At 28.5% G+C, this 21852-nt stretch overlaps 1 protein-coding gene and 1 pseudogene across 6 annotated transcripts in view; one reads left to right on the top strand and one right to left on the bottom strand.

Annotated features, from left to right (window-relative positions):
• Positions 1-208: 208 nt before the first annotated feature.
• LOC145189658 (integrin alpha-V-like) overlaps positions 209-21852 on the top strand; it is a 38475-nt gene continuing 16831 nt past the window's right edge. For 3 of the 6 annotated variants that reach the window (XR_016453517.1, XR_016453518.1, XM_090091066.1), the window contains exons 1-17: positions 209-498; positions 634-842; positions 6767-6900; positions 7964-8155; positions 8274-8393; positions 8883-8972; positions 12082-12126; positions 12337-12380; positions 12670-12744; positions 12843-12895; positions 14561-14648; positions 18636-18741; positions 18823-18920; positions 18997-19090; positions 19996-20041; positions 21063-21173; positions 21611-21666. Coding sequence is in view for 3 of the 6 variants with exons in the window: in XM_090091066.1 (XP_089947192.1) it covers positions 703-842; positions 6767-6900; positions 7964-8155; positions 8274-8393; positions 8883-8972; positions 12082-12126; positions 12337-12380; positions 12670-12744; positions 12843-12895; positions 14561-14648; positions 18636-18741; positions 18823-18920; positions 18997-19090; positions 19996-20041; positions 21063-21173; positions 21611-21666 (1492 nt within the window). In the remaining 3 variants the exon portion in view is untranslated. Of the gene's footprint in view, positions 499-633; positions 843-6766; positions 6901-7963; positions 8156-8273; positions 8394-8882; positions 8973-12081; positions 12127-12336; positions 12381-12669; positions 12745-12842; positions 14153-14560; positions 14649-18635; positions 18742-18822; positions 18921-18996; positions 19091-19995; positions 20042-21062; positions 21174-21610; positions 21667-21852 lie in introns of all 6 variants that reach the window. The other 3 variants (XR_016453519.1, XM_090091068.1, XM_090091069.1) reach the window with 2 other exon arrangements.
• Positions 9890-11099, bottom strand: LOC149887077 (uncharacterized; annotated as a pseudogene).

Here is a 21852-nt window from a genome sequence, read left to right as displayed (position 1 = left end):
TTTTTTTTACTAAAAGTTGTCTTTATGAACTTTTTATGTAAGGTTGTCTTTAAGGAACTTGAATTTTCAGACGAGTCTAAACACAAAAAATCATCTCATGGTTTTCTTATTTCCAGATTATGTTCTTAAGTATTCTACTGTATATTTAAGCTATTATATATATTTAAGCTACTACAATATATATTCTAATTGATATATTATATACTCTAGTTATTATACATTCTAATGATAATGAATAGATGATTGATGATCAAATATTAAAGGCGATGTTTGATGAGGAACAGATTTGTAGTTGAAGGTTCAGTCTTTGAGAAATATGGAAAACTAAACGAGCATCAATAAAATTACATGAGTTCATTTATGTTTTCAGTGATATTTGCTTAACTTGCATAAGCTTAACTTGCACGTGTTTATTTATCGATTAAGCTTGAATAAGTTCTTTTTTAAAAAAAAAAAGCTCGTTTTTGATAAAGACGGAATTGCGTGTTGAAGAATGGGGTAATCTTAAAATTATTTTAAAATAAATGGTTTTTAAAAGTTTTTTAAACCAAGAAAATAGAAATATTTCATTTGAAAAATTTTCGTAAAAGATGCTGCAAAACTTGTTTTACATTTGTTTCTATTATTTTTTAGCAAAAATCAATAAAAGAAGTTAAAAGTAAAGTAGGAAACATCTAAAAACTGCAGACCAGGTTTCAAAAAATGTTTAAACTACTTTTATATTTATCCTTAAATGGAGTGTTTAGCTTTAACTTGGAGACAAAAAATATTTGGAGCTTCTCTAATGACAACTCTACGAAGTTTGGATATAAAGTGCTGTTTTTTCCAAGAAATAAACCCAGGTACGGAACTTATTATTTAAAAATTCTTCGGAATCAGGGGAACCCAGATTAAAGTCAAATTTATGACGGGATAAAAAACTTTAAAAGATCATTAAATATTGTTGTTGACTCCAACTCACATGTTCGCCTAAGATCATTGTTTTAATATCTGTTAACCTGCTGAAATGTTTGATATGTTGTCAAATATAAATTCACGACTGAAAGTTTACGTTCGGTATACGGCAAAAAAAAACAAGCTACCCCTTAGTATTAAAAGGACTTTCTTTTAAAACGTGGCCTGCAAATCTCTTATTCAAATAAAATACAACTATAGTATGCTTTAAAAACTTTGAAGTAAACGCGTATAAAATAAAACTAATTTTTGTATAAAAGTATAAACCTAAAATTTTGAAGCAAATATTTTCCTCAATCAGTGGCAATGTGCTGTGTCTTGCCTCAATCAGTGGTAATGTGCTGTGTCTTTCATAAAGGCCTGACTTTCTGAATGCTGTGGTAATTTGATTTTCATCTGCAAATATCAATTAAATTATGGAATGATTATCAGTCAATATATAGTATGTCAATAAATGATCTCGCGTTTTTTAAGAATTACATAAATTTTATTTCTTTTTCATTCAAAAACCTTTTTATGCGACCATGCTTGTATGTGCACTTTTTAATATTCATAGTTAATACATAGTTGTACATTAAATAGTGTATTGAGTGCATTTATCATTTTATCATTATAATTTGTACTCATTAATGTTCTCAGTTTTTTAAAAAATGTATTTTGATCAAACTGAGGTAATCCAACGGCCTGTAAACTTCTTTATTATTTGATTAGATTGCAGATACTAAAGCATATTACTAAAGATCGCTTTTAAAGAATTTCTGATGAACTTTTAGAAAACTTGAAGGTTTACACAACACCTTTATAGTTGTACCCATTATAAAGCATTTTTAAATGGAACCCAAAATATGATTAGGTTGTCCTCTTCCCTCTCCCAAAAAACAATCTCAACTTTATTGTTTTCTTATGTTGACTTGTTAAATCAAAGAATATTAAGTATAATCTGCAAAAATTACGAAAGGAACATTTTTAAAGATTTGTTTTAAAAATATGTAATATATCAAACAAATGTGATGTGACGACTAAATGCATACATTTACTAAAATATTATGAGTGTGCAGACCAGAAACTTACCTGTTGCTGTGATACTTGTAGCAGCAACATTAGTAAATTTGCTGGAGCTACTTAGTTATCATGTATGAAACTGAACGGACCAAGTTTGTGAATCATGTGTAGAGACCGTATTATAAAATTCACTTATCGCAATTTAAGCAAATTTTGATAGGGAAAACAAAAGAGCCCCTTAGAGGGTTTCTACATGAAATTAAAAAACAAATGACTTCAACCTGCGTGACAATCGGATTTCTAATGGTGACAAAAAAGTGTTCTGGAAGGCATAATTGACTACTGGAAAAACAATTACATAAAAAGAATAAAATGAAACCTTAGGGTAGCATCTCTGTGCAACATTCGTCAGTGGAATAGTCTTCACATTCTATGAACGTGTTATCCTTGAAGTTAACAGTTATAACAGCAGCATTTTTTAAAATTTGGATTAAAGCAAAAAAGCATACGTGCCAACTTTCACAATGCCTCTGGAGGGATACCAAAAAATGAATGTTCGTACTCTGATCATTCTAAGTCAACTAAGGATAAAATTAAGGAAAGCTTAAACGAAGGGGATCTTTAACGTATAGCTAATAATCAGGAATGCTAGATGGTAACTCTGACTATCACAGTTCCAGATAAGTTCAGAGCGTTCTTTAACTTTGTAAGATCTTTTCCAAAAGAAATGATATACTACAAAAAGGTCTATTGTTGAATTGTAATAAACTGTAATTAAAGTTTCTACATGTATTGTATATTCTTTCTGATGCAATCTTTTATCCAATTATTTTAAATTAACTAATTAGGACGATAAACGGCTCGGAGTGCAGCAGCAAATCACTATATAAGTAATGCTCTATTTTTGCATTAAGATGTATATTTACATGAAGAGTAAACTTGGACTAAGATTTGTTCTAAGATTATTACTATATTATTTGATATATAGGCTAGTATATGTACTTTTAAATTTTTTGCGGGATTGTTGATTAAATACATATTTAATTAAATAAGTCAATACATATTTAAGTACATTGGTTCCAATCTTTGATCATCGTATCATTTTTTTTTAAATGAAGGAAAATAAAAATTTTTACAGAGACCTAGGACAACAATCTGATATATTTTTGTCTGCCTCATAAGCTAAAACAGTTCTTTAATAGAATGAAAATAGAGGTTTTCTAAGAAAATAAATTTTTATAGAGCGGTAATACGGGCCGCACATTTTTTGATTTGAGAATTTTATGTATTTAAAGTTAAGGAATTTGCCAATCAGTTGAACATTAAAGTTAGTTTTTATATTTTCATCTTAATTCTAAATGCGAAAATTTCGCGTAAAAGAGTGACAAAATGATATTTTTCGATTAGGCCAAATGAGCCAGTCGCTGCAGAAATGGAGGTAACTAATAGTAGCCATATTGTCACTAAAAGTTGCTAATTTTTAGGGATAAATTTTATAGGTAACTTTAGGTAATTTTTGTGTAATGATTTTCTCGTGTTTCTTGCCTCTCATTTTCATCCTGTATTTTCATCCTGTATTTTCATCCTGTATTTTCATCCTGTATTTTCATCCTGTATTTTCATCCTGTATTTTCATCCTGTATTTTCATCCTGTATTTTTAACCCTTAAATGCATAGTGTTGCAGAAATGCAACATTTATTTAACACATATACAACGTTTTTAAGATTAGTTTAAAATATCAAAATATCAAAATTGAATAAAATAAGATAAAATAAGATATCAAAATTGAAATGTCATTTTCAAATTTTTTTTTAAAAAGAGTAGAACTTAAAATACATGTATGATTTTTTCTTATGTTTTTAAAAAAATCATTCATTTAAGGGTTAAGTGTTTCGAAATTGACGATAACAGAGAAAGCATTTTTACTCTGTTAACACTAATAAAATACAAATTGCTTTCATATTTCACCATTTAAAGCAAATTTAAAACTAGTTTAACTTAATCAAGTTACGTCAAAAATTGCTTTAGATAGCAGTATGTGAAAGATATCATAATTTTGGATTTTTTAACATAGAGTCTTCCCAAATATATTCAGGAATGCTAAAAAGATAGAATTAATTGTATTGCAAACAGAAAACGTTAAAGATCTTCTATTTCTCATTTAAAAAAAGTTAGTATAAGGAAACGCTCGTAGCGGAGATAAAGATTGTATTTTGATGAGTAAACTCCTCAAGCTATTTTTTTTCAGAAAAAAGCTTTCAGAAATAGCGAGAAAAAATAAACAGGTTAAAAATTGATAACTTGAAACACTTTGAGGTTCCCTTTGGTTATAAAATAAAGCAAGCAGTTTACTTTTAAAAATATCAAGTTAAACTGCTGTTTTCTCAGAATAGCAATTTATAAGCTGAGATGAATAACTTAAGAACTACTTACTCTGGTGTTTAAAAGTTTGTACAATTGCAGTTTTTGCTTCTTGAACACTGTTGGGTGTTTGTTATAAATTTTTGGGTGCTGATTTCGAATGTTACATAAAAAATTTTCGCATCACGTAAGGAAATCTTCATTTTTTTCATAATTTTTTTTTAAATATTTATCCAAACATATTGTGCAGCTTGAGCATGCCTAGGTATGCATGATCAGACCATTTTGAAAGTCTTTCTGTAGAAATATGACATCTTGGGCATGCCTGAGCAAGTGAGAACGAGCTTGGCGCTTTCTTAGCATCCTATAAAGGTGGCTGCATAAACCGATCCTGCTCAATTTGTTAATACAGAATGCTAGTCTGTAATTGTGCATTATTCTAGTAAAGTACAGTGTCTGTATCAATATTATATTAAGTAAACTTAATGGTAAACTTAATAGCCGTTTCGCTGTTTAGCAATGTCTCATCAATTTCGTAACAGCCGCGATATATTCTGCTATATACGTAGCGAATATACACTTACGTCTCAGAGACGCTCTATAACTGCTCTTGTTAAGAAAGCTTACTATCTGTATTTTGGCTCCGAAATTGGTGACCAAGACAAGGAATGGAGGCCTAATATTTGCTGCACAACATGCGCTGTCTATCTTAATGGCTCGTGCGGAGCATAAACGGGATTAAGTAGGTAAACATGTAAATATCTATTTCTTAGAGTTCCTACGTAATGCAGTGAAAGAAAAACTACATTTGTGTATACCTTATAGGTACCTGTTACAAATACCTAAAACTTTTCAGGAAGCAAGACTTTTAAAAAAATTTGTTGTGCAGTGTTAATAAAGCAAAAATTGTTTCTGACTTTAGAGCAGAGTAATGGACTGTAAAAGGGGGGCGTTTTTGGCTTAATTTTTATCTTTAAGTTGTAACTCTCTTCTACTTTAAGCAAATGATCAATAAGTATTTTACCATGTTGAGATTTGATCCTAATACTTTGTTTTTTTTTATGAAATTTATCCTGAAACGGTGGAAGAAATTCAAGAAATTAAACTTTTAACTGAAACTAGAGAGAGATCCAAGCATGAAGATGAAAAAAAAAACTTAATCCGAAGATGGTATTCAAGAAAATATGAAGTTATTTTATGTAAAACCGTTTACATAAGGAACGTTTAAACTCCATTAGCATAAAACAAGTTTCATTTAAAACGCAACTTTAATTTGAACGAGGTGTTCAAAAATTAAAACCAATAATTTTTATTTATGCTTATTAATTGATTGCGCAACAAATAAGAAATACGCTTTTGATAGTCACCAATTCTTAATTATTTTAATTAGGCAATGATTAGTAATGTCAGAGGAGTTTGTTTACAAGAACATGCTTAGTAACGGAAATAACGGAATACCTAAACGTCCGTAGATTTTCTGTATTATATTTGATAATCTAGTACTAAATTATCTGATACGATAACTTCTTAACAAACATTGTCAGCTTATTGCTTATACAAAAGTCTTGATTGACCTTCCATACATAATCTAGATCCAAAAGTTCCTGTTTAACTAGTTGCTTTTTTTCTGAAAATCTTTTATTTAATACTCAGAAATGAGGTAGTTTTATCTGATATGCACCCCACCCTTTTGTCGAAGCTATAGGTTCTCTCAATAATGGATTCATTTGAGAAATTGTATACAAAGTTTTCACTTGTTTATAAATATTGAAAATTTTATTACCTTTTCATACAATTTTGAAATAAACAATAGATTTGTGGACACTTTTGAATTCCAGCGTTAGTTTTGGTGTCCAACAATTTATTCATTTATCCTTTTATAAAACACACGAACATTTCAGTTATTTTTTTAAGAAGCTGCTTTTTATCAAAATATTCAATTTAATTTTCACAATAGTCATGATGTCTTCCTCTTCCAATAGTAATTAGAATATTACTTAGAACAATATTAATTTTCATCATACTCTTCCTTTTGTAATTTGCATATCTTTAAACTCATTATTGTAACTTAAGTTCTCAAACCCCCACTTAGATGCACATCTTTCTTAAATCCTGAATCTTCAAGTGATGCTATAAGTTTATAGTGTAAGTGCCATAGTCACTATCTCAACATTTGCTTCCACAATTCCTTTTCTGGAGATTAAATATAAAAAAAAAAAAAAAATGCTCAAGATTTTTTCCCTCTTGTTTAAATACAGAGTATAAGAATCTATTGGCAATTTGTAATGTTATTTTCTTAATCTTGTAACAATTTTGTCATTTTCAAACCTTTATGATTTAAAGTGATTGATTTTATAGTTTAAATTATAAACAATTTAAACTATAAAATCAAGCGCTTGCTCATCTTCTTTACTTCATTTAATGAGTGCAAATTTAATTTGTTTTCAGTGTAATAATATCTGCACCTCTTGACAATGGGAAAGATCCAGAAGGTGCTATATTCAGCTGCCAAGCAAATAGTAATAATACCTGTAAAAAACTAGATGTGGAAAAAGAAGATCCAGATAAACCAGGAGCTCCAGGTGAGTAAGGATTAGCCAGATAAAAAGTATATACACATGTTGATAAACAAATTTATAGTTTATCAAAGTATCTGTATGAAAATGATTGTGCACTTAAACTACCTTTAGTGAAAAGAAAAAGTAAATGAAGCCATATAATTCACACGTGAAAAGTTTTTGAAAGAATATTTTGAAAAGTAGCAATTCACTACTTCCAAAAAAAAGTGACTGTCTGTAAGATAATAACCAGAGAATGTAAATGTTGCTTTTGAAGTAGCAACAAAAGCATTCTTGGAATTAAAAATGTAGTCGAAACCCAAAACTTATTTGATGTTATGGCAGTAATTAAAGTGGTGCCATATAGCATGTTAACAAAAGCAAAAGAAAGGCATAAACCAAAAGAAAGCAAAACTTTTTAAATTGGATCTGGTTAGTTTGTTTCTACAAATTCTATCAAAAAATTGGCTTAAACTCTTATTTGCAATTCAAATTTAAACCTTTTTCTTTACAAAAACACATGCTGAAACTATTTGATAATTAATAACAGTAGGTCAAAAAAGTTTCTGGAAAGAACCTAGCATATAACATGATTGACTTTTTATTTATTCTAAATTCTCCTTTAATTTAGCCATACAAATACACAAAATGTAAAAAATACTACTTTGACTCTTGGAATTTTTTACAAATGAGATTTTGAGTTTTAATGTTAAGCTTTTCTTGTTAAATGTAAAAACAAAAAATGTGTTTATGTTAAAGCAAAAAAAATGCCTAATTGTAAATGTTTTAAATTCTTTTTATTTTAAAATCTTGTGCTGCTAAGTTTTTATTGAGTTTTGTGAAAGTATCAAAAATTTTTTTATAGTTTTAAACTACAAAAAACAGTTGATTTTTTTTTTCTCAAAGTACATAATAGTAAGAATGCTAAACTTATAAAGTTCTTTGAAATAAAAGTTAATTTAGTGTTATACTTTCAAATTTGATAAGATAAAACAAAAAACTATAACCTTATACTTTTCCCCACTTCCTTTAAAATTATAATCACTCTTGAGTAAATATGGTGTAAATTTAGTTTTTATTGCTTTAGAACTAAAAAAAAGTCAACGTTCTAACCAACAAATGGGTTTCTCTATGGCAATAGCTGGTGATTTTCTATATACTTGTGCACCTTTATGGCATGAAAATGATACATTAAAATCATCCATCTCATACTTAGGGCGATGTTCTTTAATAGATAAAAACTTCAATGTCATTGGCACAAGATCAGTTTGTGCAAAAGGTTAAATTTTTGTATATTTTTAATCTTCTTATAATTTCGTTTATGAAACTTTATTTAAATTGCTCAGTAAACCAAAGTATTTAGAATATAAAAGTTTGTTTATGTATTCTCTTCTTAGAATTTAAAGATAGTAGTTATTCATATAAATACTGCGAGTCAGGTTTTAGTTGTGTTGGAAGTGTGGCTAAAGATACAGAGGTATTTTATTTGGGAGCTCCTGGGTCTCTTCTCTCCAAAGGTAACTTCTCTTCCCTGTATTTCAATATTTAAAAAAGTTTCATTAAATTTACTTTTTGTTAATTATATTTATGTTAATAAACATGTTAAATACATTTATTGAATGTATTTTGGACGAAAAACCAAAAAGTAATTTCATTGAACTTATTTTTGGCCAGCATTTTGGTTTCAGTTGTATGTACATATGAAGCAGTGTTTTTACATATAAACATTTTCAGTAGTTTTTAAGAATAAAAAAGACACGCTTGATGAACTTTTTGATATGATGAAAATGAAATACCTTAGCATAATTTTTTTTTTCAATTGAAATAAAGTTGAATGGTAAGTACATTTGCAATTAAATGCAAAAGTACTTTATATCATTAAAAAGATCAATCTGAATTAGTACTAATTTTTTTTTGAAACTGTATCAACTTTTTTCTTTTATTATTAATATATTTTTTTTGTTCATAAAAAATATCGCTCCAAGAACAGTTTTTGGTGTTGTTAGGTGTATTGTTTGCTTCTATTGAAAGAGAGAACAAAAACCCAATCACATTGAAATCAAGTGATGACCGTTTAAAATATTATTCCTATATGGGTAAAATAAAGTTGTTTGTTAATACTTTTGTTTTATATTTTATTGTGCAGCTTTTTCACAGTTTTTATTGCAATTTGTTTGTAAAAGAGTTGTTCTGAATAAGTATGGTATATGGATTTAACATAGATTAATATGGTTTACAAAACATGAACACTCACGCATAATATGCATCACAGACATGGGGTTATAAGATTATGGTTTTAAGATGGATTAAAAATAAAAATCATCATGATTGTTACCGTCAAAGGGGGTTACTTTGGCCAAAAAACTTGCACCTTAACACTTTAGTAATGTTATATTTAATATGAGTTGTAGTAAGTTAGTAAAAACATTTTTAAACTATTAAATAAAAGATTCCCTATCCATCCATACCACTTTTTTAAATATTTAAAAATAATATATTTATTTTTGGTTATTTTAAAAATTTAGCCAAAGTTACCCAGGGGTTGGGGTTACTTTGACCACTTGTTGTTTTCTCATATAAAATGCATTGTAAAAATATTCTAGTACAAAGATACCCCACCCATTGAGTAACTATGGCCCAAAGGAAAGTAATAGACAAATTTAAAAATTCAAAATCTTATTTATTTATAAAACATTAGAAGCAAAACACAACATTGAACTTAATTGAAAAAATTGGTTACACATGTAAAACTGAAACCTGTCAAGTAAATTCTAAACTAAAAGATTTTAGTTGCAAACTAAAACACTTAAAAAGAAAAAAAACATCCAGTTCAGAAACTTTAAAATGTCCTCTTTTGTTCAATAGTTTTGGAGGCTCAATTTTTGAAATGACATCCTTTCAACTGTAAATTAACTTGTCTTTCTTCTGGGGCCAAATCCAGCACTTGCTTTTCTTCTCCATGCAATCAATTGTTGGCCCTTCTTCATTTACATCAGGCATCTTGTCAATGAGTTTATAATATACCAGTTTTTCTAAATCCCCAAACAATATTGTTTTCTTTTTCTGCATAAAGTCCATCAATCAGCTCTTTTAGCAGTCTAGGGAATATATCTTTTGGAATATTTGCCAGATTTCTTCCATGTTCTGATTCTTTCCAAGTGGTTAGGATTTTCCGCCATGCTGCTTTTATTGGCGCAAAGTATGAAACATCCAGTGGTTGAGTTAAGTGGCTGGAACAAGCAGGCAGGCACACAAACCTTATGTTATTCTTTTGACAGGCTTGGAGTACTTCAGCATTTATGTGTGAGGAGAGATTGTCCCCAATTAAAACCTTATGTCCTTCCTGCTTTTTAAGTCTAGGGAGCAAAGCACTAAAAAATCAGTCCTCGAACGTGGCCATGTCGAACCATCCTCTCTTTGTACGGTTGTACCTGCAACCTTTTGGCTCTCCCTCAGTCCATGTAGACCATAAATGTTCTGATTTATAAACTACATAAGTGCTCAGCATCTCACTAACTGCATTTCCACACATCACAATAGATGTGCAAGACTTAGTAGAGTTCATAATTCGGTCCATGTACTTTGATCCCCTTTTACAAATTACTTTAGTGGTTCCTTGGTCATCCCGAAGATTTGTCTCATCATAATTCCAGAGATTTTCTGGCGGAATGCTCTCAACAGATTCACTAAGTTCATCAAAGTACTTTGTTATTACAACTTCGTCAACTGCAGCACGAACTGTTTTTATGTTGCTGTATTCTCGAACCGTCAGTGTAGGGTTCCGCTTTCTAAACAATCTTACGCATTCAATGCCTGGAAGGTTATTTTTAAACTGAGGAATTGTGCGCCCAGTTTTGTCTAAATAACCCTTAACTATAAATCTAAGGTCATTTCAGTTAAGGGGAATCCAAATTCAGCCATCTTACAAATATGATCCACAAAGACTTTCTCTTGCTTCTCGTCTAACACAGTTGGCCTTCCTGGATTTTTATTAAAAATGTTCTTTAACTTGTTTTTTATTGTACTTCTTGGGATTTTGTACAGTTTAGAGGCACTAGTTTGAGCGCACCTTCCTGATCGAATGTCATCAAGACATTTTTGTAGAGTTTCATTTGAATAGTCAGCATACTTACGACTACCAACTTTCCGCACATAGTTTCTAGGCATGCTGATTTCACTACCCTTGAATCTCACCTGGAAACAACAAAATGGTATCAGTAAACGGTACCAAAAGATTATTAATTTATATAAAACAATAGGTAACAATAAACATTTATAAAATAAAATTATAAATTGTGGGGTAACTTTGGCCAATAATAGGCTTGGCCAAAGTTACCCCACTTAGGCTGGAATAGGTTATGCCATAACATTCTTAGCAATAAACAAAAAAAATTGATTACATATTATTGTAATAATTTAGATGTCTAACAACTATATATATAAGTAATTAGAGTACTTACTTGCTTTGTAAATTCGTATTTAGTTAGATGTACATGGAAAAGTTTGGAAGGTAAATGTTGATGTAACCATAACAACAAAACTTTTACTGCCAGTAGTGCCAACCTAAAAAAAGCTGAAAAATTAAATACCCACATAATAATTAAAGTTAAAGTGTAATCTATGATTTGCATGTATGAAAGTGGGAAAAAATATATATTTAATAGAGTTATAAACTAAATAATCTTTTTACTGAAGTGTGGCCAAAGTTACCCACGCTGGCCAAAGTAACCCCCTTTGACGGTACATGAAACATGAGTATAACATTAAACATAGAGCATCAAATATGGAGCCATTAGGGTTGTGCTTTTATAATTATTACTAAAAAAAGCACTACCTGAATAATTCGAAAATAACTATGACTATAATTTGAAATATTATTACATTTAGATCGCCATATAAATATATAACTAGAATAATAGTACATGCTGCTAAATTTAATTATCATTAAATGATCTGCATGTAAATCACCTATAATACTTTTAACAAATCTCATTAAAAGTATCAGCATTAAATAAAACCCTTAACAAAAACATGCTTATACAACTTTTATTTCTTATAAAACAAATCTTAAATAATTTTTTTTTTACACTACAGTTTTTGCTTCAATATAAGCTAAAAGCAAATTAGTTATTGCTTGGCCCCCATAAAAACATTTAAACTTGAATTTTTTTTTGGGGAAATTTATTTTAATTTTCCTTTTTATAGGCTATTCAGTTACTGCTGGAAATTTTACTGATAACCTAAATGGAGGTGATGATCTATATTGAATATTTGATTTATAAAAGAAATTACAGCTACTAAAAAATAAGTCTTCATAATGGCTCATTAGGTTAATAAACAGGAATGTTTTGTGGCAAGATTTACTGCATTAAGATAAGTTTGACAAAAGTCTTTATTTTAGTTGTAGATTTGTCAACGTAAATGTTGTTGAAGATGTTGTTATAGGTATTATTGTTATAGATTTCATTGGTGGAGCTCCAAGAGCTAATGAACTTTTTGGAATGGTAATTAAATCATTTGTTAATTATATTAGCAAAATAATTTCAGTTATGAATTTAGATGGTAAAAGGTGTGGAAACTAAAATTATGTTGTTAGTCTTTAGGAATTAAAAACCTGGGATCAACTCTGTATTAGTTTATGCACTTTGTTGTTATTTAGTTACCAAAAACTAAAGTTCTACTTTTGGACTTAAATATTGATAAAACTGAAAGTATATTTAATGTATTTTTTATTAATAAGTTGTTCTAAGAATTGTTTTATAAAGTTGTTTATAGTTCCATTTTATTTTTTAGTTTGTTTTATACAACATTAAGCTTGATCCATCCAGAATTGAGCTTATAAGTATTTATGAAAATCCTGATCCCCAGGTTTGTTTACAAAAATTCATTTTTAAAACTTTATAGAAGCAATTTTATTCAAGTATACTATGTAAGAGCTGTAGTTAAACTTTATCTTTTACTAATAGTCTGGTGCATATTTTGGTGCTTCTGTTTGTGCAGTTGATCTTAACAATGATGGGTGATTTCTTTTCTTATATTTTCTCTAAATTTTAATTTTTATAGTGAAAAAGTTCACACTTTTTTGCTTAAAAAAAAATTAATGAAAGTCTAAAATAAATATCTTTTATAAAGATTTATATTTTAGGAGGCATTCTTTTTCTAATGAGGGTGTTTTTTACAATCTAATGGAGAGAAGAATCATGATTTCATTCTAGTGAATGGTGAAAAAAAGCATCATATATTGTGTGCATGTGTCTTTTAGGAAATAGTAATCTTCATTCAACAGAAGTTAAAAGGTTACCTCCAATGGTGTCCAATCCATTTGGAGTCACTTTTTTGAAAACTTTTAAAACACTGCATTAAACAATAAAAAAAAGAAGACATTAAATTCTATCATTTATGATAAAATTTTTTGAAATGAACATAAAACAAAAAGTTGCTTTTTTCTTAGATGAGTCAGTAGTTCTACAGCTAGGCTCTGATGGATATATTTAGTGAGATCAACAAATGTTTTCATGCTTATAGTATAAGATAGAAAACTCTTTCTACACTACAGATGGAGAAAAATCAATGATGGTAGATTAAGTGGAAAATTTTTCATTTGCCCGTCACTGTCTCATAGACAAGTTTAAGCAGCTTATTGCTTGCTAAATAAACCAACAATAACTTTCAACAAAGTTGAAAGTTTATAAATGCAATTAGTTAAATAGCCACATATTCTCCTTTTCAGCTATGTAAGGAAAATAAATCTGCACATACAAGCATTGCAGCTGTACTTTATTGCTGAACTTTACAGTTGTGTTTTAATGCTGTTAGGTTGCCACCAAAAGCTAACTCATTTTCCAGAGTTTTCTTTAAAGAAAAGAAGAGAGAAGAGAAACTTTATTTTTTTTTTTTTCTTAAAGCTGAAGAAGAACAAGCTAATTAATGAATAATAAATTTATCCCACATTTGGGTAATGAGTTTATTACTCATTTGAATTTTTTGATGTTTTTAATTCATTAAATACCACTAACAAGCTAATTCAATGTTGCAATTTAGCAATATTTAAAGACAAGTTTAATGCAGTATCAATATTTTAAAATACTTTTAATAGATGAATCAGTTTTGAAAGAAAAGAATGCAGTCTTCACATTTGGTGATGCAGATAACATCTGCTTTACAAAAAACATTATTACTGTTATACTTCTAACTTCTTAGGAAAAAGAATCTGGATTTAGCTAAATCTTCCTATTGAAGAATTAGCATTAGAAGTAGACTTCAGTTGGAACATGATGTAAGACTTAGTAAGCTCCAAAAATATAAAAACTAATAAACTTGAAATAAATCATGTGTTAATAAACTTAAAATAAGCATGTGTTTAAAATTTAAAGGTAGCACCTATATAACTGTAACCTAATATTACTAGTTATTGCATTTTTCTTTGCATTTTGTTATGGTTGGTATAATAATTTTGTTAAAATATGTTTTGTCCATGCAATCTTTGAGTTAAAAAAAAATAAAGCTTGTTAAATCTAACTAGATACTAATGTTTGCTTAAAAAAAGATTAGTTCTTCCCTTTAACAGTACATTTGTTGAGGTTACTCTTGTCTTTTTAAATCTAACCTCAGCAGGTTTTTGTACACTCAGGGGAATACTTTTTGTTTTTGAGTGATAACATTTAAAATAATAAATTCTCTTTAGAAAAGATGATTTGTTAGTTGGTTCACCTCATTATTCAATTGTTTCTGATGAAGGGAGAGTTTATGTGTACACAAACAGTAAACCCTTTGTAAGTTATTTGATGAAAATTTTTTCTTTTTTTTTTTTTTTTATAAAAATAAAAAATTACAAATACTTAAAAAAATATATATATATAAATATTAACTATATGTTTTTGTCAATTTTTTGTTATCAATTTTTTTTTTATAAATTTTTAAAAGCTTCAGAGTAATACTTCTTTTTTGTTTATTTATTAAATGTTTTTGTTTTCATCATAAAGCAAATATAATTCAACAATTGAAGACATAAGTGGATGAAGGTGTTATGTTACACCAATATGGAACTGAGATATCAAGAGTTAAAGTTTTGAACACATATTGTTCTAGATATTTTTATATAGCAAAGATATGTTAATGTTTATGGAGGGATATAGTAACCAAACATTTAAGATTGTGTATGTAATATTTAATTTCATGAAAAAAATGTGTTGTACATGTTTTTGAATTTTGTATTTTTGCGACATAACACCTTCATCCACTTATGTCTTCAATTATCTTTATAAGATCTGTAATGTACCAATACAACAGTAAAATGCAATTAGCCAACAGTCAATTGATGACTATTTGCTTTTTATTTTGTTAAGTAAAAACCAAATAGTTATTACAATTTGAAATTGTAATACAGTTATTACAATTTGATAACATTGATAGCAGTTAAAATTTTGTTAAAATTTCATTTGCATACTTTATTTTCTAAATTTTTATTTTTAGTAGCAAATCAAAAGTTTTTTAAAAGAACAAAAAAAAACACCTCATAAAATTACAAAACTGAAGTAAATTAGTTCAAACTAAGTTCAGCATTTCTATCATTAAATGCTTAGATATGATTAGCTCAGTACTTGAAGAAAGCAAGATCTGGGCAGCCATTAAAATGCAACAACTAAAGAAGTCAAAGTAAATGTGAAGATTTGTGTTATGAAAATTGTAGCAAGCATTAAAAAATATTTTGATGTACAATTGCCAGGTAGATATCATGGGTGAAATTTCAGAAGAAAAAAAGACTTATTCAGTGAGGTGAATAAAGTTAAGCAATCGATTATGCTCATTGTTATCATGGATCCCAATAGTGGCAAAACCTAGCTGAGTTTAGAGCACCATCTATATGGGATGATTTGATTATGCATCCAAGTATCTTTGAATGCAAATTTTGAAAATCATATAATTTTTTTCTACATAAAAAAAATTGAATTTGAATGCTTGTGGTGAGTGAAAGATATCCTCTTTGTGAAGTAAAGTAAAGCAGCCCTAAAATCAGAACTGCTATTTAAATTTCAATGCAAATTGGTGAGAATGTAGCTCATAGCCCTACTTATCTCTGCATAATATTTCATTTCCATCACTTAAATAATAAAAGAATTATGATAGTTTAAATTTTTTTTTTTTTGCAACATTTTTGCCAATTCCATTGTGAAAGATTTCCAATTACCATGCTGAATATGTGCAATAGTCACAATTAAGGTGGCATGATTTCTGCAGGGTCATAACACTAGGGTTAAAAGTTAGGTTTAAAGTGTTATTAAATGTTTTTCTGGAATAGCTAGCATTTTTAGCCTAAAGGGCTAAATCTAATGTTGCTGAAGATTTGCCAAGGTTTTCTTTATCTTTAAAGCCTAATGTTTGTTTATGCCTTTTTTTAAACGGCAAACTGTTTTAAACTACATACAGACATGAAAGGATTTTTTTTTTTTTTGGGGGGCAGTCTTGCCTACAGCTATTCTTTTTGTGTAGTGAAGATGCACGAAGGCTAAAAAGTTTCATTATTTGTTTCTGCATTTCTTTTTATGTGGTTGCACATAGGTGATCAGATCATGAAAATGCCAAATTAGACAAAGAAACGTGAGAAAAATTGCTGTTTCAAAAAAAGTTCTAGGCTGCTTTCCAGGCAATAAATAAATTTGCCAGTTGTACAATGCAAACCTTGTGTCTGTGATTCTAGGGTACCACAAGGAATCTGTGTGTTATGCAGAGCTGCACTGTACAGGAAAGAAGACAAAAAAAAGGTCAGATGTGTGACTGTCTGATTTACCAAGTCGGACATTCAATGTTAAGCTGGGGAAAAAGGACCTAGTGTTAGAGCACTTGCCTTAGTCCTTTGGGCAAAAATGAAAAGGTAGCAGAACATATTGTATCTCATGTTAATGCCAGCAAAGAAGCATCCCCTCAAGGTACAATTCATTTGCAGTTCAAGTTTCCGCTTTACTTTATCTCACAAAGAGGGTAACTTTTCATTTATCAGGAACACACAAATTCAATTTTTTTCCACAGACAAAATAAAACAATTCAAAAATTTGCATCCAAGTATATTTGGATGTGTATATAACCACCCCATATAGATGGTGCTCTCAGGTTAGCTTTGTTGCCACTATTGGAATCCATGGTGTTCTAGATTTTATAACTTTATTCACTTTACTGAACTCTTATAAGTAAACCATTTTTGAATTAGGCAAATTGATGAAATAAAGTTAGAAATATTTCCCAAAAAACATCAAATTTAAGATTGATGCTAGCAAGGCTCAGAACTGTTGGTATTGAAATTTTGGTCAAGAAGTTTATCAGTAACAATTTAATATGCAGGAGGTTTTGTAATGGTATAGGACTATATAGCTGCTTCTGGCGTAGGAAAACTAATTTTCATCAATGAGAAAATGAGCTAGTAATGGGTGTGCATAAGTTATTGGAATTTTAATTCAATAATTCTAACTAATTGAACAATCATATAGTTTGATGCCTATTTAAAAAATTTTTATGAAATGTTTATTTTATTATTTAAAACACATTTGTTTAAAATGAGAATAAGTTTGACAGACCAAGAATCTTTTTGATTCTTGGTCTGTTGAACTTATCCACATTTTAAATAAATGTGTTTTAAAATTATTTTTTTTAAGTTTATTTTTTGTAAAAAATTACAATATAAAAAATAGTGAAATCATAAATCATTTTGAAAAAGAAGGAATAGATAAAAATACAATCTATGATAACTTAAAAAGGCTTGAATCTGGTCAGTCTTTTTCTAATAAAAAATGCTCTGGTCGTTAGACATTCTGGATTAGAAAAAAGAAAGCCAAACTAAAGAGATGTTAAAAATTGAAAAGGGGTCAGTGAGAGAAAATTCTCTCTTAAATTCAGCGTAATTAAGTTGCAAACCTCTATTAAAAACCTTTTGAATTGTGCTCAAAAGGTTTTTAATAGAGGTTTGCAAGCTTCAACAGCAAGTCTTGATTGGTTTCATCAAATTAAAACCAAAAAAATTGATTTGAAATTTTTACAGTCACTTATGAAAGATGCTGAAGCAAAATTGAGATCATTTGCAGATGATGGAGTGTTTTCATATAAGATATAACTGCTTTTAATTCAGAAATAAATACTTTATTTTAGAAAAAAATCATAATATCTTTTTTCTTTATTTCTCTTTTTCTAAATTCCTCTTAAGTGCTTGACATTTAAACATTAAATATATGGTAATGATCTTAAGCACAAAATGTAAACAAGAAGGGTTATTTTTTAAAAAAAATTTTAAGAAATCCTTGAATGGCCTATTTAATCTCAAGACCCTAACCCTATTGAGCATATGGGATCAGTTGTATAGAAAAGTTTACCACAAAAAAGTTAGTAACCTAAGTGCACTAAGATGACCATAGTAGGCATATGGTAAAAATTCCAACTGGGATTTTAAATGTAGGCCAATTCTACAACTGCAGAGAAATGCAAGCCAACTGTAAGTTTTTATGAATTAACAGAATGAATACTTTTTTGCTGTGAATTGGTGCAGAACAATTATTATAGCAATAAAAAAATCACTTTAAAAGTTGCACTGGCTAACTAGTTGTATTTTGAAGAAAAAAATGAGGATTTAACAAATAACAATTAGATTTATACAGTTTTTTTTATAAATGGTAGAGGAAAATAAATTTTATAGTTGACTAAAAATCTTTTTATGTTAACATTTACCTTGGAACATGATAATTCTTGCAGTTTGTAAAAAAATGTTTTGAATTTAGAGTGGTTTGAAACAAAAAGAATATTTAGATGCTGACAGGAGACCTTCTGCAAAATTTGGATCCACAATATCTAATGTTGGCGATCTTAACAATGATGGATACCAAGGTTACAGCTTGTTTGTTTATTCATACTGTAAGTAGTGATTTTTTTGGAATATAATACAATTATTTTTCTTGGTTTTGTTAGATGTTGCAATAGGAGCTCCTGGTGGTGGTCCTGATGGCAAGGGAGCAGTGTATATATACAATGGTGGTGTTACTGGCATTCGACCTAAATACAGCCAGGTTTTAAAGATATTTTTTTTTGGTTTTCATATTTATGTACTTTATTTAACAGAATCACTCTTTGTGTTTTTCATAGGCTATTTATGCATCTAATTTTCTCTCTGGTTTTGAAACTGGCTTTGGCTCATCCATTTCTAATGGGCAAGATGTTGATGGAAATGAATATCCTGGTTTGTTGTTAAATAAAATTATGCGTGAATAAAACAAAACATTTAATTTTTATTATTTTTTTTAATAGGTGGTTTTCTTTAAATAAATAGTTTTAAATCTTAAAATTCAAGCTTATGCATTTGCAGAGCACAGATTGAAAGTTAAAGCTGGATCTGTTTAGTATAACTCAGTTTAAATCAAACAAAATTTTATTTAGATTCAATAATCAATCATAAAATACAGGTAGTAATTTCTTCTAAAATCTTATATATCCTACAGATTGTATTTTGCATATACCAAAAAATTGCTTTTAATACCACAACAATTTAACTTACAATTTTTTAAAAAGGAGCATTAAAATGCTAATCAAATTTAAAAAGTGAAAAAAGTTAATGAAATGTCTGTACTTGTAAGTTTTTCTGGAAACAGTTTTTGAAGGAAAAAAAAAAGTTACAAAGTTCTTAAAAAAAAATTAAACATAACTTATCTAATTTTATGTTTGTAAAAAACGAATGTCTTGTCTTTGTCTCTGTAGACATTTCAGTGGGTTTTTTAGAATCCATTTATTGGGTTTTTATTGAAAAAATTATTTTTGAAACAATAAAAATATAATTTTCTTCATTTAAAACTAACTCTTTAAAATGTATTTCTGTAAATTCAATTTTATGATTATCTTTATCTTTTTTTGCTTCTAAAACTCTACTTTTTGTATGTTTTTATAATTATGTAATTTTGATTTTTCAATGCAAAATCTGCAAGTAAAACTGATTTACATGATCTTGTTATAAGAACAATCTTTTACAGAGATCTTGTTATAAGAACAATTTTTGTTTATCTTCCAGGCTTTTTTTGTTTGATTTTTAGATATTTTATCTTATTTGATGTGAAAATATGCATCTTTATATGCAAATTTTATTCCATATAGATATTGCAATAGGAGCTCACGATAGTGGCAAAGTTTTTCTTTTCAGGTAAAAACATAATCTACTAGCCAAAAAAAAACTTTAAATTTGTATTAATAATTTGATAAATTATGGATTTATATGTTATGTTTATAGTTTGCAACAAATGTTTAGAAAATACTGCTTCTCATAAGTGTTGCAAGTTTAATTGATTTGTTGTATAGATAGCTAAATGTCAAACTTTAAATATCAATAAAGATCATGATTGTTGTTATTTTGATGGGTAACCCTTCAACTTCAAAATGTCAGAGGTTTTCTTTGGCATTTTCCTTGGCATTTTCCTTGGCATACACATATTTTTATACAGTTCTGGAGTTACATCTAACACCCAGACATGTCAAGCTGTATCTTTTAGTGCATTAAATGTTGTTGGTCTGGCAAGGGTAACTCTGTGTTTCTCTATGTACCACAGACTTTCAATGGGATATTTAAATCTGTGGTACTTAAACCCTGTTGAAAATCTGTTAGACATAGTGAAATGAAGATTAAGTTGCAGAATTTGAACCCCAAGTTCACCAAAAAAAAAGTTCTACATGTGCAAATATCTCAAAGATACTCTTGTTACTCCGCATATTTGGGACTATTGCAGTGGTGTCCCATTTTCATGTCATTGGTAGTCTCTTTTGGATATCATTTTTAGTCATAATTCATTTTTTCAGGGTATGACTATTGGTAAATCAAAGTTTTTGTTTAACACATGGCATGGAAAGGTTGTGCAGATCATCATAATCTCAATGATTAATCTTTATCTACTTGGGGATAACTTTTTTGCTCTACCCATTTTTTATTACCAGTTTTCTGATTACTAGTCAGCATTTAACAATATATTTGATCATAAATAATTCAAAATATCTTAATACATTATCAAATATATATTACATCATGTATGACTACTTGTTAGTAATAAAATAGAAATAAATAAATGCAGTTTTATTTTAACTTTTTTCGGAAGTTAAGATTATTTTGCAATATAACAATAAGAAGTACTGTATTAATCTCCAAGTATCAATTAACTTTTGTTGTCTTTCAGATCTCAGCCTGTTATAACTTTAAATGATGAGCTCAAGACTAACATTAGTCAGGTGCCAGCTGAATTGGATAGCTCTAACTGTTTGGGACCTGATGGGAATAAATACTATTGGTAAGAAGTTTAAAGCTTGTTTTTAACTTAAAAACTTATTTTGCTTTTCTTTAGTATTTTTTTTAAAGTTTAACTTTTATTGGAGTGTTTCTGAAGTGTTATGGATGTCATACATATTTTAATATTTTACTAAATTTTTTAAGATACTTACCAAAGTGGATTTTAACTTTTTGAAGTCATTTTTAACCCAAACTTTTTGAAAACTCATATTTATTTCCAGCAAATCAAGTGTCATTTGGTTATTGTATAAACACCTATTTTACACTTAATATTCTTCTTACAGTACTCAATTAAATAGATTTATTCCTGGAAACATTGAAGCAAGTAGTAATTTCTTTAAAACTGGCTGTAAGATGCTAAATGACAGAGATAAATCTTTAAAGATTGTAACACTTTTATGCGTTTTATTTAATTGTGATGTGTATTTCTTTATTTAGTATCGAATTAAAAGTTGAATTGAAGTTCACTGGAAAAAATGTTCCTTTAAATCTTGGTAAAAATATGAAAGTTTATTATTCAAAATAACTTATCTAAAGCAATAATTATTTTATTCTAATGTTTGTAGATATATTAACTTACAATACTAGTGCAGTATATAGTATATTATGACATTGTATTGTTAAGTATTTTATTACTTAAAGTATTTTTAAAGTTAAGGTGTTTAGTTTTTTAGCCTAGA

Source organism: Hydra viridissima, unplaced genomic scaffold, assembly GCF_058129835.1.
Source record: "Hydra viridissima isolate aposymbiotic clone 2 unplaced genomic scaffold, HvirCarnegie_v1 scaffold_6, whole genome shotgun sequence".
Lineage (NCBI taxonomy): Eukaryota > Metazoa > Cnidaria > Hydrozoa > Anthoathecata > Hydridae > Hydra > Hydra viridissima.
Note: the sequence above shows the minus strand (reverse complement) of the source record. Positions and strands in the feature narration are given on the sequence as shown.